At 50.0% G+C, this 15,693-nt stretch overlaps 1 protein-coding gene across 4 annotated transcripts; it reads left to right on the top strand.

Annotated features, from left to right (window-relative positions):
- The first annotated feature begins 509 nt into the window (after positions 1-509).
- On the top strand, positions 510-15,675 carry LOC114033445 (arf-GAP with Rho-GAP domain, ANK repeat and PH domain-containing protein 3-like). Of its 4 annotated transcripts, none has more exons than XM_027848945.1 (32): positions 510-594; positions 2,044-2,672; positions 2,826-2,893; positions 3,005-3,116; positions 3,308-3,511; positions 3,781-3,850; positions 4,062-4,182; positions 5,554-5,738; positions 5,885-5,991; positions 6,453-6,652; positions 6,791-6,876; positions 7,064-7,246; positions 7,382-7,490; positions 7,942-8,058; positions 8,238-8,385; positions 8,496-8,598; positions 8,953-9,172; positions 9,314-9,377; positions 9,853-10,016; positions 10,291-10,503; positions 10,795-10,900; positions 11,637-11,784; positions 12,715-12,783; positions 13,357-13,431; positions 13,524-13,638; positions 13,726-13,854; positions 14,021-14,154; positions 14,410-14,492; positions 14,595-14,630; positions 14,881-14,944; positions 15,055-15,192; positions 15,473-15,675. In XM_027848945.1, the coding sequence occupies exons 2-32, from the start codon at positions 2,062-2,064 to the stop codon at positions 15,575-15,577; spliced, it is 4,287 nt and encodes a 1,428-aa protein (XP_027704746.1). In that variant the 5' UTR covers positions 510-594; positions 2,044-2,061; the 3' UTR covers positions 15,578-15,675. The 4 variants fall into 4 exon arrangements, 3 of the variants coding, with proteins under 3 accessions (XP_027704746.1, XP_027704745.1, XP_027704744.1); XM_027848944.1 differs by having other exon boundaries at positions 3,308-3,604; positions 9,037-9,172; XM_027848943.1 differs by having other exon boundaries at positions 3,308-3,604.
- Positions 15,676-15,693: the final 18 nt, after the last annotated feature.

The raw sequence follows: 15,693 nt of genomic DNA, 5'->3' as shown, positions 1-15,693 counted from the left end.
CAATGGCTAGGGCGGGGGTGAGAGTGGGTGGGAATGACACCAGGGTAGTTTCCATGAAGAGGTGATGAAGGAGTGATGAAATGGAAGCAATGAACTAGAACGTCTGACTCCTGCCTCCTCCCAGGTAATGCAGTAATTCAAGCGAAGGGGAGAACAACCTTTCTGGGCCTGCGTCTGGGCTCCCCATTTCCTATTATCTAGATCTCCCATAGATTGAGGTGTCCCAAGGAGACCTGGGTCAGGTGAAAGAAGCCCCCTTCAACTACACCTTCTTGGTGGTGGTGGTGGTGATATTGTGAGTCTTCTACTATCTCTCCAGGGTGTCACACAGTGGGACCCAGGCGGCAGGGCGGGGTGAGATTGGGGGGAGTTAAACTCCGGGGATTGGGTAACGGTTCTGCAACCTCTTGTCCCTTTGAGTACTTGCACAAGTGGCGCCTGCGGAGGGCGGAGTGGAGAGTCCAGCCGGGGCGGGGACAACACAAGTGGGAGGGCTGGGGCGGGCCCAAGCACTGGGGACTCGAGCTTGGTGCTTCAAGACGCAGGCTGCAACCGCGTCGTGTGAATGAACTGAGCGGATTGCCGCGGACTGAGGTGAGGACCTGCTGCCTCTACTCTCTTGCCCCCGATCTCTCTCTCCCTCTCTCTTTCTCTCTCTCTCCCTTTCAAGAGTTCATGACCACCCTAGCCCTCTTTCATGGGCTCCTCCTTTCCAAGATCTCAAAGCGTGATCTCAAGGGCGAGGCGCCCCTCTCCGCCTCCTGCAACTTCTTCTCTCCCGCCCCCCGACAGTTGACCCGCCCCTCCTTTCTCAAGACCGGACTCTGCCCTCTCCTCGCCCTTTCCCTTCCCTCTTTTTCCCCCCCCCCCCCCCCCCCCCCCACTGGCAATCTTGCCCCGACTCTGACCACTTGGTTTCCAGTCTTGTGCCAGGCAAGGGACTGAGTCACAAGGGAGAAGGGGAGCTTGAGTCAGTGTCCAGCAATCTCGACTAGGGGTGGTCACCCATGGCATGGGTACTAAAAGCGGGATAGGATAGAGTCGAGACAAAGGGAGGAATAGGAATGGGACGAAAACAGAGATAAAACCTGAGGAATGCACAGAGGGGACAGGCATGAAGGAAAGTGTTCATTTCATTCTGAGTGTGGTCTTATGATGTGCCAAATGGGATGAGGGAGATACCCTGCGGATTCCTACGCAAAGAGGGTAGTGGGACTGACAAAGTCAACCCTACCATCACCCACCACTTTCTTTCTCTCTCTGGCCCAGCCCTGACATGTCCGAGTTTTCTGCCCAGCCTGGCTGGGGCAGGATGTGGGGGCGGCTCTTTGGTGAAGGGACAGGAAGGAAGTCTGAGTGGAGACAATAGGTGGAAGGGGAGGAGGAACTGGAAACTGGACAGCAGTGTTTTGGGTTAGAGCTGCAGAGACCTGTGGGAATGGTCTCTTCCATTCCTGACTCCTCCTGATTGAGACTAGGCTAATCACTCCCCGTTCTACCCCACCCTGATTATGTTGACCCTTCACCTTCCTCTCCCCTGGTTCCAGGCTGCTTCTCTTGGACCAGCTACCTCATCTCATGGCCCTCAGTGACCCCAGCCCCCTCCTGTGACCTTGGTCCCTTTCCTCACTGCACAGTGGCTTTCTAGGGTTCTAGGTATCTGCTTTCTCAGTGATTCTGTGTGGTGTAATGGAAAGAACACTGAACCGTGAGTTAAAGAAACGTGGGTTCTGGCTCTGGCTCTGCCACCTATTGGATATGTGATCTTGGGCAAGTCACTTAATCTCTTTGGGCCTTCCTTTCCTCATTTGTAAAACAAGGCGTTTGGGCCAGATCCCTTTAAAGTCTCTTCAAGCTTTGACAATTTGTGAGCTCTGTGTCTCCACATTCCCTGTGTCTACATCCCTATAGCTTTGCCTGATTGTGGTTGGGGGAGGCTTGTGGGATTTGGATTAGGTCTCTTCTACCCCAAAGCTGAGAAGGGTATATGAAGCTTAGCTTGAGCCCTGTCCACCATCCCCACCTCTACCCATTCTTTTCCAGGCAATGGCCTGAACTCTCATGGAGTCACCCAGGGACCTGGACATTGAGGTCTGGTTGGCAGGAGTACATCTAGAACGGTACGCAGATACGTTCCGGAGGCACGGTGTGTCCACTGCGACTGCTGCCCAAAGCCTGGGCCACGAGGAACTTCGTCGAATGGGCATCTGGGCCACCGGTCATCGCAAACGGATTCTTCGCCTGCTTCAGGGGGCTACTGTGGAGGTCCCTACAGACACCCCACTGGACACTACCATGGATCAAACCCCAAACCCAGATCCTCAAGTGCTCCCCACCAAACCAGTGCCCAAACCAAGGACAGTGTTTACTTTTTTTGGCACCACTCCTGCTGAATCAGTCCTGCCTCCCTTGTTGAACCCTCCTATGGAGACCCTTCCAGTGCCTCAGGAAGAAGATACCAGCCTAATAGTCCAAGATGAAGGGAGCATGGTCCCCAGGGGTTCAGAGCAGCCAGTGAGCCAAGAACCTTCCCTAAGCACCCCCCAGTCTCCCATTTCCCCCTCCTTCCCTTCAGATCAGCCTCCTATCTTGGACAGGATGACCATGATGCCCAATGATATCTACTTTGGCCTAGACCTTGGAAGGGGAGCACAACCAGGGACTCAGGAAATGTGAGTGGGTTAGCAATCAGCTGAGGAAGGAACCAGAAGATCTGGGATTCAGTAGGGGAGGGAGAAATAAGGGGGAGGGGGAGAAGGCAAAGCATTCTATCTTTCTTCTCTCCCTCCTTCCTCCTTGTGTTACAAGTTCCCTTCCATCCTCAGGACTACAGACTGCTCCCTGGTAGATTCTCCTACTCCCATCCCTACTTCCAGACCTACAGGAGGCACAGGTCAGTAGAGGACCATGAGGAGGTTGAGGGGAGGGTTTTTAGAGGTGGGGATTCACTATAGGCATCTTACTATTTGACTTGTCTCCCCATCTCTATTCCACCAAACTCCAGTGCATATCATGGACCCTAGCAGCCTGTACTATGGTGTTCAGCCTGTTTCAGTCCCTGGAACTCCCAAAGGGAGGAAGACAAGGGGTGTCAGTCAGTCAGCAGGTGAACCCAGGTAAGTGATTTGAGGAGGATCATGAAAGGTAAGATATAGAGGAGACATGGAAAGGAATATTGGGGAGAGATTTAGAAGGATTGTAAAGGAGATTTAGAACAAGTAATGAGGGGAGGAATATAGCAGTCATGAGGAGAAGAGATGGACTGAATTGAGTTAACTGGTTCACACCTCTCCTCTACTTTCCCTAGGCCAAGCAGCCATGAATCAGAGGGGGTAGAGGATTGTGGCTATGCCAGTCTGGAGCTGCCTGGGAACTCCACCCACTTGATGCCCATCCTAGACCCTGAAGAGCCAGGCGATGATCTTATCTCTCCCTATGCCAGCTTCACCTCACTAGCTGATCCCCCCACACCCTTGCTCAGTGGCTGGTTGGACAAGCTCTCGCCTCAGGGGTGTGATTGGAAGGGGGTGATATGGGGGACTTTGGAAAGAACAAAAACCAGGGAGGAGTGTGAGAAGGGGAGGGAAGCCATAAGAGAGGAGAGGTAGGAATTAGGAAGAGGGGATGGAGGGTGTTGGTGTTACAAAAATGACTTGAGAAGGAGGCAGTCTATCCCTCTAACCCTAAGAGACCCCCCCCCTTCCACTTCATCAGAGAGTACCTTCCTGTTGCCTACCCTGGGCCCTGGAAGACTGATTCCTCCCTCCTCCTTTCCCCCAGGAATTATGTCTTTCAGAGGCGTTTTGTCAGGTTCAATGGAAAGAAACTGATGTATTATGGAAGTGACAAGGTGGGTTTGCATGTATGTGGAGGGTAGGAATGGAGTACAAGGAGGCTAGGAAGCTCAAGGAGGGATGCTAGGTTATTAAGGGACCTGAAATTTGGGAGGAAATCTGAGAGGAAGGAAATGAGGGTATTAAGGGGAAATAGGGTCTTCCTGGGGTGGTAAGACCAACCTGCTAGAGTTTGTTGACTCTGAGTCAATGCTGATATCTCCCCAGGACACCTTCCCTAAGGGGGTTATCCCATTGACTGTCATTGAGATGATCCGAAGCTGCAAGGATTGCAAGTTCCAAGTCATCACTAGCCAAAGGGTGTTTGTGTTTCGAGCTGAGAGCGAAGGTGAGAGGAGGGGCAGTGTGGGATAGGAGGCAAACGGGCAGACCCACTGCCATCCAATTCTCTTTAATCCAAAAAGCATTTATTAAGGATGTACCATGTGTAAGGTGAGAGGTAGCATGGAGGGCTGGCCTTGGCATGAAGAAGACCTGGGTACAAATCCTGCCTTTGACAGGCTGTGTGATCATGAGCAAGTGACGAACCTCTCAGTGCTCCAGGAAATTCTCTGACTTTAAGTTGCAGATGATTTGTTGACTTTCATCTGTGGAGAGCATTTCCATACCAACAGTTCCATACTTTTATGAAATCACAGGTCTGACCAAAAAAAAAAAAAAAAAGACTGCGAATCACAGTGCTAGGTACGTATGATATAAAGACAAAAACAAAAAACAGCCTCCGACTTCAAAGAACTTATGTTCTACCGATTATGGCATGTAAACATAAGTAAATTCAAGATAATATGAGAAAGGAAACAGCAATAACAAGGGTATCAGGAAATGCACTAGATGGCCTGAGACTTGATGGAAGATAGGATTTCCAGAGGGGGAGAGGAGAAGAGACAGCATTCCAGGCATGAGGACAGCCTGGGCAAAGGCATGGATGGAGATGGGAGATGAAATGTCAAATGAGGGGAACAAGAACATAGGACACTTTGGACAGAACATAGAGTATACAAAGCAGAGTAATACAAAGTAAATCCAGAAAGGTAGTCTGGAACCAGATTGTGAAGGGCTTTAAATGACAAAACGAGGAGTTTGTGTTTTATTCTAGAGGCAATAGGAAGCCACTGGAAATTCTTGAGCTAGGAAGTGACATAATCAGAATTATGCCTGAGAAATATTATCTTGGCAGCTGTGTGGAGGATGGATTGCAAAGGTTAGAAATAGAGAGCAGGAAGGAGACTTTTGCAATAGTCCTCCCCAGAAGAGATAAGGAATTGAACTAGGGTGGTGGCAGTTTGAATGAAGAAAAGGGCACAGATACAAAAGATATGGTGATAGTAGAATTGACAAGATGTGGCCACTGACAGTATGTGGGCAGGGGTGTGATGAGGAAGAGGGGGAGGTTAGGGATAAGTCTGAGGTTGAGGTTATGAACCTGGGTGACTGAAAGAGTGGTGATGCATTCAACAGAAGCAGGATAATTTGGGGGAGGAACAAGTATAGAAAGAAACAATGATTCTATTTTGGCCGTGTTGAATTTGAGGTGCCTTGGAACTCTCAGATGGAGATGTCCACATATTGCTTCAAAGTGCTCTCTTAGAGGGTGGTCACGTCAGTCACAAACCCAGCTCCACTGTTCTCCTGAGCATTATCTGCATACTCCTCACTCTATGATTCAACTTCTCCAACACTCATCCCCATTTGCCTTCAGCTCAGAGGGACAACTGGTGCTCCACACTGCAGTCTCGGCTAAAGGAGCAACGGCTTCTAGGCAACCCCCGGCCACCTCATCCACCCCGTCCTCTCCGCACAGGGATCCTAGAACTTCGGGGACACAAAGCTAAAGTGTTTGCAGCTCTGAGCCCTGGGGAGCTAGGACTGTACAAGAGTGAGCAGGTAAAGGGGAAAGATGTAGCATAAGGGACGGGATGGAACCTGAGGTGGCACAGGCTGGATGGAGCCCTTAAGGAGGGTACTGTCCTCCAGCTCCTGAGCTCTAGATGGCTCTCTGATACTTCTCCCTCAACTCTCCACCTCTTTAGTCCTTTTCTCTGGGCATTGGAATTTGTTTCATTGAGCTTCGGGGCTGCAGTGTCCGGGAGACCAAGAATCGAAGCTTTGACCTTCTTACACCCCATCGATGCTTCAGGTGGGGATACAGGGCTTAAGTCTAGGATGGGACCTTCAGGTGGGGGTACAGAAGCTGGAATTCAGGGAGTCTTTGCCCTTCTGAATAACTCAGAAATGGGACTTCCTGGTGAAAAGACTTAGGGGAATTAGTGAGAGGGGTCAGTATCATGTTAGAAGGGTGTCTAAGGGGGCTTATGGATTCTCAGAATCAGAGGGGGGCTCAAAAACTATATAGTCCAATCCCTATTTGAATAAGCATCCTAAGACATATCCAACAGGTAACCATCCAGTCTTTACTTGAAAGCTTTCTAGTGAGGGAGAGCCTTACCACCTCCAAGGCCATCCACTCCTTTTGCATAGCTCATGATGAAATTACTAATAGCTGCCTCCAGGGAGCCAGTGGAAGCAGGAGGGTCTGAGGATGGATCTGTAGGAATGTACAAGGTGGGTCCTGATCTGCTGGCTCAAATATACCCCCAGCTTCACAGCGGAGTCAGCCTGTACTCGCCAGGTCTGGGCATCTGCACTGCAGGAGGCCATTACTGAGACTCTGTCTGACTATGAGGTGGCTGAAAAAATCTGGTCCAACCGAGCAAACCGACACTGTGCAGACTGTGGAGCAGCTCGTCCTGACTGGGCCTCAATCAACCTGGGAGTGGTCATCTGCAAGCATTGTGCAGGTGGGGAATGCTGGGCCTAGGGATAGAAAGACTGAGAGGGCAAGGCAGAAGTAGCAAGGGGATGACTCTGAGGAGGGGAGGGCAGTAGGAGCTCTATCTCCAAGGCTGGTAGTGTTCAAACCAGCCGCTTTCCTATAGGACAACATCGGGCCCTGGGCTCTGGGGTATCTAAGGTGCAGAGTCTGAAACTAGACACAAGCATCTGGAGCAATGAGATCGTGCAGGTAAAGGCAAATGGCGAAAAAGCTGAAAGCAGAGGTGGTTAATGGAAGAGGTTGGGTGGCCCAAGAGAGGGTGTCTGAAAAAAACCAAAAAGGATTTGGGGTATCCCAGGGAGCTGGAGATCTGTGAAAACGGGCCCCTGTTGGAACCAGTCATCACAGCCCCTTTGATCTCCTTCTCATCTGTCAGCTTTTCCTCATCCTGGGCAATGATGGAGCCAACCGGTTCTGGATAAAGGGACTGCCCCCAGGAGGAGGGCTGCATCCAGATACTCCCCCTGGCCCCCGTGGGGACTTCATCTCCCGCAAATACCGGCTTGGCCTCTTTCGGGGACCCCATCCTCAGTACCCTGACCACAGTCAGCTGCTGCAGGTAGGAGGGGTAGGGAGGATGGAAGGGGTCAACTTGAGGAGGGCAGTTTGGGGCTGTCCCTTAGACTCTCTGGGTTTGGGAGGGGGTGATAGCTACAGTGGGAGGGGATTGATGGCTGCCCCCTCCTTCACCCAGGCACTGTGTGCAGCTGTGATGGGACCCAACTTGTTGAAAACCATGATTCAGCTTTTCTCATATGAGGAACCGTGCTCTGAAGGCAGTTTCTCTAATCTCCTCCCCCTAGGTAATCCCTTTCTGGTGACTTCCTAGGGACCCTACCTCCAGCCCTCTAGGTCAAAGCCCCTTGCCTTTCTCTAACCTTGACATATCTTCCCAAATCCTCCCAGGACCTCTTCTAAGTTCCCTCAGTCCTGGATCCTTCCTTTATAATCCCCTTGGGTCCCTCCCTACTACAGAAAAATCTGGAGTTTAAATAATGGTCAGTTTTATATAGGCTTCATCCATGCAGAGTTGAATAGAAGGGGGCTTGAGGGACAAGTAAATGGGACTTGACACCTCATCAGCCCCACCTCACATTCTACCCTCCATCCCAGACTTCAATTGGGTGGGTGGGAAACTGAAGAATCTGGGACATGCTCCCATTATGATTGGAGCTAGGTAACTTGGGCTCACACCATCTACGCTGATCTCCTGACCTAATCTCTCCCCCCACCCCTTCCAATGTCATCCTTCAGACTCATCCCCTAGTGTGTACAATGAAGTCCTGGTGCCTGCTGCACTAAGTGGCTTTTTGTACTGCAGCCCAGTCAGCAGCAAACCTGGACCTCCACCCCACCGCCGGGGCCGGGATGGTGAGAAAGGGGACCTTGGCAGAAGAGTTGGGGGAAGAACAGAAGTGGTTCTGGAGGGGGGCCTGGGGCTTGTGAACACTTAATGCTGATGGGGAGGAATCTATACTGGGAAGGCTTATAAAGAAATGTTTAGAATGGAGGATACTGCCCAATATGTGGTGCCTCCCCCGTTTTTGCAGCACCCCCTAGGCTGTGGTGTGTGTTGGGAGCAGCCCTGGAGATGTTTTCATCAGAGACCAGTCCAGAGCCAATCAGTTTGATCCAGCCTCAGGATGTGGTGTGTCTGGGGGTAAGCCCCCCACCAGTTGACCCAGGGGACCTTGACAGGTAGCCCTCCAAGTACTTTCATAGTCTTTTCTTTCTATCCTCCCATCTTATAGATCCTTCTTCTTCTCTGTAATTCTCTCTGCTTCATTTCCCCAACTCTATGCCCCTAGGTTCCCATTCTCCTTTGAACTCATTCTGACTGGAGAAAGGGTCCAATATTTTGGAACTGATGGAGCTGATAGTCTGGAGGCCTGGACCAGAGCAGTGGGCAAGGTGAATCAGAGCTGAGAGTTCCCTTCATGATACACCATTACCTTTCACAAATTCCCTTTCCCCATCTCCAGGGCTCTCAAGCCCAGGCCTGTGGCATTCCCAAGGAGATGGTTAAGTCCCACCAACACCTCCACAACAACATCCCCTCTATCTCTATTCCCAGATAAACTAATTGATGTTTCCATTTCTTTCCATTTTGATTTTTCTCTCCTTTGATTTTTCTTCATCTCTCCCTGTACTTCCCTGTCTCTCCCATCTTTCCTCTTTGATCTTTTTCCTCATCTCTCCATGTTTCACTTGATGTCTTACTCTGTGTCTCCTCTGTCTATGTCTCTACTTTCTCTTCACCTGCAGTGGTTCTCCCCACTAAGCTGTCACCAGCTCCTGGGCCCTGGCCTGCTGAGGCTAGGCCGTTTACGGTTGCGGTCCCCTTCTCAGACTGCAATGACCCCAGGCCTCTGGCTGTCTGCCTTTGGCCTCCTCCGAGGTGACCACCTATTCCTGTGCCCAGCACCAGGCCCTGGCTCCCCAGCTCCTGAGGACACTGTGCACCTGAGAAGACTGCAGGAGATCAGTGAGCTAGGGGTGGGCGGGGTGGAGAGGGAAGGAGGAATTGAGGGGAGGAGGGACTAGAGGAAATGCCCTAATCTTTCCTTTGAGGGTCACTTAGAGGTCATAAGGGGTCTCTCCTCACTCTTCTCCCTACCCCTTCTAGGTGTGGTATCTGCAAACGACAGCCCTGATAAGAAAGACCATCTAGTCCTGGTAGAAACAGGAAGGTAAGAGCCCTTGAAGGAGCTGATCCTGCCCACCCCACCCCCAGCACTGGCTGTCCCTCTCCAGCACTCTGGCCTCATCTTGTGGCCTTGCTTCTGATGACATGGCCTGGTTGTCTCTGTGCACTCTGCCTCCTCTTCAGCTCTGCAGCCTGATCAGATTGAGGTATTCCTGCCCTCTGCTGGTAGCCGGAGGACTCAAGTCTAAAAATGAGCTGTCCAAAAATGGATTGGCCTGTCATAGGAAGTAGTCACTTCCTCATTGCTGGAGTTTACATTACAGTAGACACTGAATTACCATTTGTTAGGGATATCATGTGGAGAGAGTCTCTTGCTTAGCATAGATGGGCACTGAGGTCCCTTCCCACCATTAGATTCTAAAATTCTTTGGCAACTTGGCTCAGTAGCTTCACACCACCCGTCATTCTATACTGGTTCCCCTTCATCTGGCTCTGACCCAAGTCTCCTTGGGTCTCAGGACCCTGTATCTACAGGGAGAGGGGCGTATAGACTTTGCTGGCTGGAGCACTGCCATTGGAGGAGCAGCTGGAGGGGGGGGCACAGCGCTGCAAGGGCAGCAGATGAGTCGAGGAGACATTCCCATCATTGTGGATGCCTGCATCAGCTTTGTCACTCAGCATGGTGAGGAGGGACAGAGGGGAGAAGGAGACAGCACAGGGAGTGGTTCTATAGAACTGAGAGGGGAAGCATCCCTGGCAAGTAGGCTCTGTTAACTTCATCCAGTGCCATGAGTAAGAGAGCACTATCTGAGGGGCATGGAGGATTAAGGGTGGGTACTGGGCATGTAGAGGAGGATAGAAGATAGTTGAAGAATGAAGACTAGCAACTTTGAGATGTGAGAAAAAATAATGGAGGATAACAAGGTGCAATGAACTGTGACGGGCCGTGTCTGTAGGTCTACGTTTGGAGGGTGTATATAGGAAGGGGGGTGCTCGGGCACGAAGTCTCCGGCTCCTGGCTGAGTTCCGGCAGGATGCACGGTCAGTGAAGCTCCGGCCAGGAGAGCACTTTGTGGAAGATGTAACGGACACACTCAAACGCTTCTTCCGGGAGCTGGATGACCCTGTTACCTCTGCACGTTTGTTACCCAGATGGAGGGAGGCTGCAGGTAACTCCAAAGACCTCCTAGGAACTTGCCACAAGCAATTCAAACCCTTCCAGGATCCTCCCTCTTCACACTAATCCTTTCTCCATCTGGAGGTGGGGGTGGGGAGGTCATCCAAGTATATGACTAAGAGATAAACCTAAGTCATGCTTAGTTGTATCTGAACCCTGGTGTAGAGGAGTTTATGCTCTGGAGTGCCCCTAACCCCATCTCTACCTTATGTAAGTCCCTGCCTCTAACCCTAGTCTGTCTTCCAATTTTTACTTTCCCCAAACCTCATCTTCCTCTTTTCAGAGTTACCCCAGAAGTCTCAGCGGCTAGAGCGGTACAAGGAGGTGATTGGATGCCTGCCCAAGGTCAACCACAGAACACTGTCCACTCTCATTGGTCACCTCTACCGGTCAGTCTAGCACAGAGGTTCCCAAACTTATTTGGCTTATCGCCTCCTTTAAAAAAAAATTACTCAGCGCCCCCCTAGAAATCTACTTTCTTTAACCCTTTAATGGTTTTTTTTGACATTTGCATCATTTTGAAAAAAAATAAAATATTAAAAAGACACATCTTAAATTCTAATAACTTGTAAATTTGTGGGTTTTTTCCTGCATTGAAATTTTAATGATGAAACCATATAATATTGTATTGTAAACAAGTCATTACACACATATATTCTTGCTGGACTTCCTGACAATGCCCCACAAGCTTGCCTGCCAACACTTGCTTGTTAAGACCTGTCTGTAGACTTGAACACTAATCCATTATAACTTGCATTTTGTGTGTTCATTTGAAAAAGAATGTAATCCCTACAACTTTAACTCTATTACATGACAGATGAAACATGTATAAACAGTTTTTCAAAATTTTCTTCTCTTATCTTTTTTCCTTATGCTTCCACCACCCCCTTATTTTTATTCAGCGCCCCCCAACTGCACTAGAGGCTACTACTCCTCCAGGATGTGGTATCTCCCACTTTGGGAACCTATGGTAGCCCAATGTTTCTTCATCTCCCAAGCTGACCTCACAGTGTTTTTAACTCATTGCCCATAATGGTCTCTTAAAGGACTCCTGCCATTGACTTCAGTCTAACAATTGGACTATGTTAGTGGTCACATTCCAGGACTCTCATGCCTCTCTCCCAGGGTGCAGAAATGTGCAAGTCTGAACCAGATGTGTACTCGGAACCTGGCCCTGTTATTTGCACCAAGTGTGTTCCAGACAGATGGGCGAGGGGAGCATGAGGTTCGGGTGCTGCAGGAACTCATCGATAACTACATATCTGTCTTTGATGTAAGGAGGAGAGACTTCCCAACTCCAGTGACTCTTTAATCCATTGACATTGCACATCCTCAGTCTCAATGCCTTTCAATCCTTCTCCCCTTCACCAGCCCTCAATATCAATAGCCTGAACTGCCCCACATCAGTGGCCATCTCTTTTCTCCCTCCCTGAGGCCTGTAACCCTTCCTCCCAAGACCTCACCTTTGTGACCACGCTGTTGTGACTGTGTCACTCTGGCCTTGTTTCTTTTCCTATTTATATGTTTTATTGATGCCTTTTTGTTTTTATGTCATAGGTATTTCCAGATACTTCTCCTTTCCCCCATCCTACCCCAATGGCCTTTTATTGTGACCAAAAAAAAAAAAAAGAAGCAGTTATGAAAAACCAAATTCTGACAATATATACAACATTCTTAACCAGTAGTTCTCCATCCCTTAAATGAAATTAGGGATGTACATTTCATCTTTTCTGATAGTCTCCTCATTTCTACCACTCTCACCCCACTGACCCTCAACTGCTAATCTCTGACCCTCCTCATCCTTCATAATAAACACATTCTGATTTTCTCAGGGCTTCTAGGTGGAAAGGTAGGGAGCTAGGTGGCATAATGGGTAGAACCCTGGACCTGGAGTCAAGAAGACCTGAGATAAAATCTAGCCACAGATACTTACAAGCTGTGTGACTCTGGGCAAGTCACTTAACCTCTGTCTGCCTCAATTTTCTCAGCTATAAAATGGGGATAATAATAGCATGAACCACCCAGGGTGGCTGTGAGGATCAAATGAGATAACATTTGTAAAGTACTTTGTAAACTTGAAGTGCTATATAAATGCTAACTATTATTATTATTATTATTCCACCACCCAGAAACTTTCTCTATTAGGTTTCTTTATGCTCCCATAGTTCCCCAACACTTCCCAGTGTCTCTTACTCTCCCACAGATCGATTCAGACCAAGTGGCTCAGATTGACCTGGAAGTCAGTCTCATAACTACCTGGAAGGATGTGCAGGTAAATCGGCCCAGATCCTCACTTATAGCATTGGGGGGCATCAAGAGAAGATGCTGAGGGGCAGCTGGGTGGTCCAGTGGATAGAGCTCTGGCCTTGGAGGCAGGAGGGCCTGAGTTCAAATCCAGCCTCAGACACATGACACTTATTAGTTGTGTGACCCTGGGCAAGTCACTTAACCTTGATTGCCTCACCCAAAAAAAAAAAAGATTCTGACTCTCTGGCTAAATCAGGAGACTCTTCCAAAATTCCCCTCTGGATCCCTTCCCTATTTTCCTAGAACCTCAAGATGTGGAGTTCTCTCCTTCCCTTTGACCCTCTGACCCATCCCTCACCTCAATCTCTATCCCACTCTCACCCTCCAATCTATAAAGGCTTCAAGGGATTCCAAATGATATACTCAACTAATTCCCCTGTCCCTGTCCCAAGTATAAGGGCCAGGAGGAAACTAAGCAATGTGAGTAAGTATGGCCAGTGATCTGAAGCAGCAAGAGGGGGCCTCTGAGCTTGACCATTTATCCACACCTGCTTCTCTACTCTTCCATTGACTGATTTCTTCCCACCCCACCCCAAAGCTGTCACAAGCTGGAGACATCATCATGGAAGTGTACTTGGAACAGCAGCTACCAGACAACTGTGTCACCCTGAAGGTCAGTCTTGGAAGGACTGGAAAGGAAACAAAAGGATGGGAGGAAGATTGAGAGCTGCAGCCCTGGCTCTTGCTATCTTTCTCTGGCCTCAGGTTTCCCCAACACTGACTGCTGAGGAGCTGACAAATCAGGTACTAGAGATGAGGGGAGCAATAGCTGGCACAGACCTGTGGCTGATGTTTGAGATCCGGGAGCATGGAGAGCTTGGTGAGTTGGGCTCTGATGAGGACTGGCCATAGGTGGGAATGCATTCCAGGCTATGGGCTCCTCTAATCTCTATGCCTTACCTTTCAGAGCGGCCCCTGCACCCAAAGGAACGGGTTCTAGAACAGGCCCTGCAATGGTGCCAGCTCCCTGAACCAGGCTCTGCTTCCCTGTTGCTGCGCAGGGTCTCCCTAGCCCAGGCCAGCTGCCTCTTCACAGGTGAGGCCAGCCCCCTTAATCCCTTGTTTATCCCAATACTACTTGTGTCCTCTCCCTAACTAGACATAGAGTGTATAGTCCATCCACAGAGCACTGAACCACTTATCCTTGAATTATCCCACTCTCCCCAGTTTCCTTGGTCCATCACTTGCCCATCTATGCCCAGGTGTGCGTCGGGAGAGTCCTCGGGTGGGCCTGCTTCGGTGCCGGGAAGAGCCCCCCAAGTTGCTAGGAAGTCGTTTTCAGGAAAGGTTCTTCCTACTTCGGGGACGCTGCCTATTGCTGCTCAAGGAGAAAAGGGTGAGTACCTCTGGGATAAGTCATCTTCAGATCACCATAGCCCCATCCCAGAGATGATCCTCCATACGCCCCTGAGATGATTCTACAGTCTTCCCCACCTACCCTTGAAATTCCAGACACCATAGGACTGTGGGCTTGGAATTGGTAAGGTCACCTTGGGCAGGGAGGAGGTGATCCTGATCATTTTGTCATCCTCATGACCTTTCTGATCCTGGTTCCTCATGGACTAAATGACTTCCCTGACCTTGTCTCCAGAGTTCTAAGCCAGAGCGAGAATGGTCTTTGGATGGTGCAAAAGTTTACCTAGGAATACGCCGAAAGCTAAAGCCACCAACACCGTGAGTCACCTGAAGGCCTTGTCTTCTCTCCCATTCATACGTTTTCACACCTCAATTCATCCCTCTTCTTTTTCCTCAACATTGCTCTCCCTTGGTTCCTAGATGGGGGTTTACACTGATCCTGGAGAAGCTGCAGCTGTGAGTATCATCATTTATTCCAAGGCTTCCTTCCAATTTTTTTCCTCTTGCTCTACCTGTGCCGCTCTCCTCATTCCCTTTCTCTCCCTTATCTCTTTTCCCCTTTGACTCCTTTTACTTCATTCATTACCTTCTTCACTGTAGACTGACAGAGGGTAAAAATGTCTGGCTGCTACTGCATACCCCAGTTCAATGTCTTTGTTCAGCCACTTTCACTCTCTCTTTCCTTTTCTCTCTGACCACTCCTCAGCTACCTGTCCTGCACAGATGAGGATGAGATGTGGGACTGGACAACCAGCATCCTTAAAGCCCAGGTAAATAAGAAGCTGAGATGAGGAGGTGAGATTGTGTGCCCCACACTACTCTTCACACACTCCTTGTGAGCTGGCTCATACCCACTAATATCTCCCATGTCCCTGCCCAGCATGATGATCAGCAGCCTGTGGTCCTTCGGCGGCATTCCTCTTCTGACCTAGCCCGACAGAAATTTGGCACAATGCCCCTGTTGCCTATTCGAGGTGATAACAGTGGTGCTACCCTGCTTTCTGCCAACCAGACACTGGTATGACCCCTCCCAATCCCTCCTTAACCAAGTCCCTATACTCAAGACACAGTCTCGTTCCCCCTGCCCTTGTTCTTCACGGCCAAGCTTTGCAAGCTCAAGGTTGGGGTCAATCTACTCACAAGGGGACAGGGTTAGGGCAGCATCTCACCCTCCAATGAAGTCCACCATCCTCCATGCCCACTCCCTGCTCAGTGTCTCAATGTTCCTATTCCCCCTGCTCTGCTCTCTGCCTGTTGTTGCTCATTGTGTCTTTCCCACTCCTACTGCCTGTGCCCAGCGCCGACTGCACAACCGGAGGACGCTATCCATGTTTTTTGTGAGTACTGTGCCCCCTTCCCCCAATGCCATGTGCTCTCCTGTGTTCCTCTGTGCCCACCCCTGAACAGGGGACCGCTATGTGCTCCTGATGCGCTAAACATTGGTTGCCCTGTGAAGCTGGGAGCATGGTTCTGGGGGGGGGCGGAGCTACTAGGGCATTAGACTATCGTGACAGAGGGG

The sequence above is a fragment of the Vombatus ursinus genome, unplaced genomic scaffold (genome assembly GCF_900497805.2).
Source record: "Vombatus ursinus unplaced genomic scaffold, bare-nosed wombat genome assembly UNPS02007206.1, whole genome shotgun sequence".
Lineage (NCBI taxonomy): Eukaryota > Metazoa > Chordata > Mammalia > Diprotodontia > Vombatidae > Vombatus > Vombatus ursinus.
This window is presented reverse-complemented; position numbering and strand designations above follow the sequence as displayed.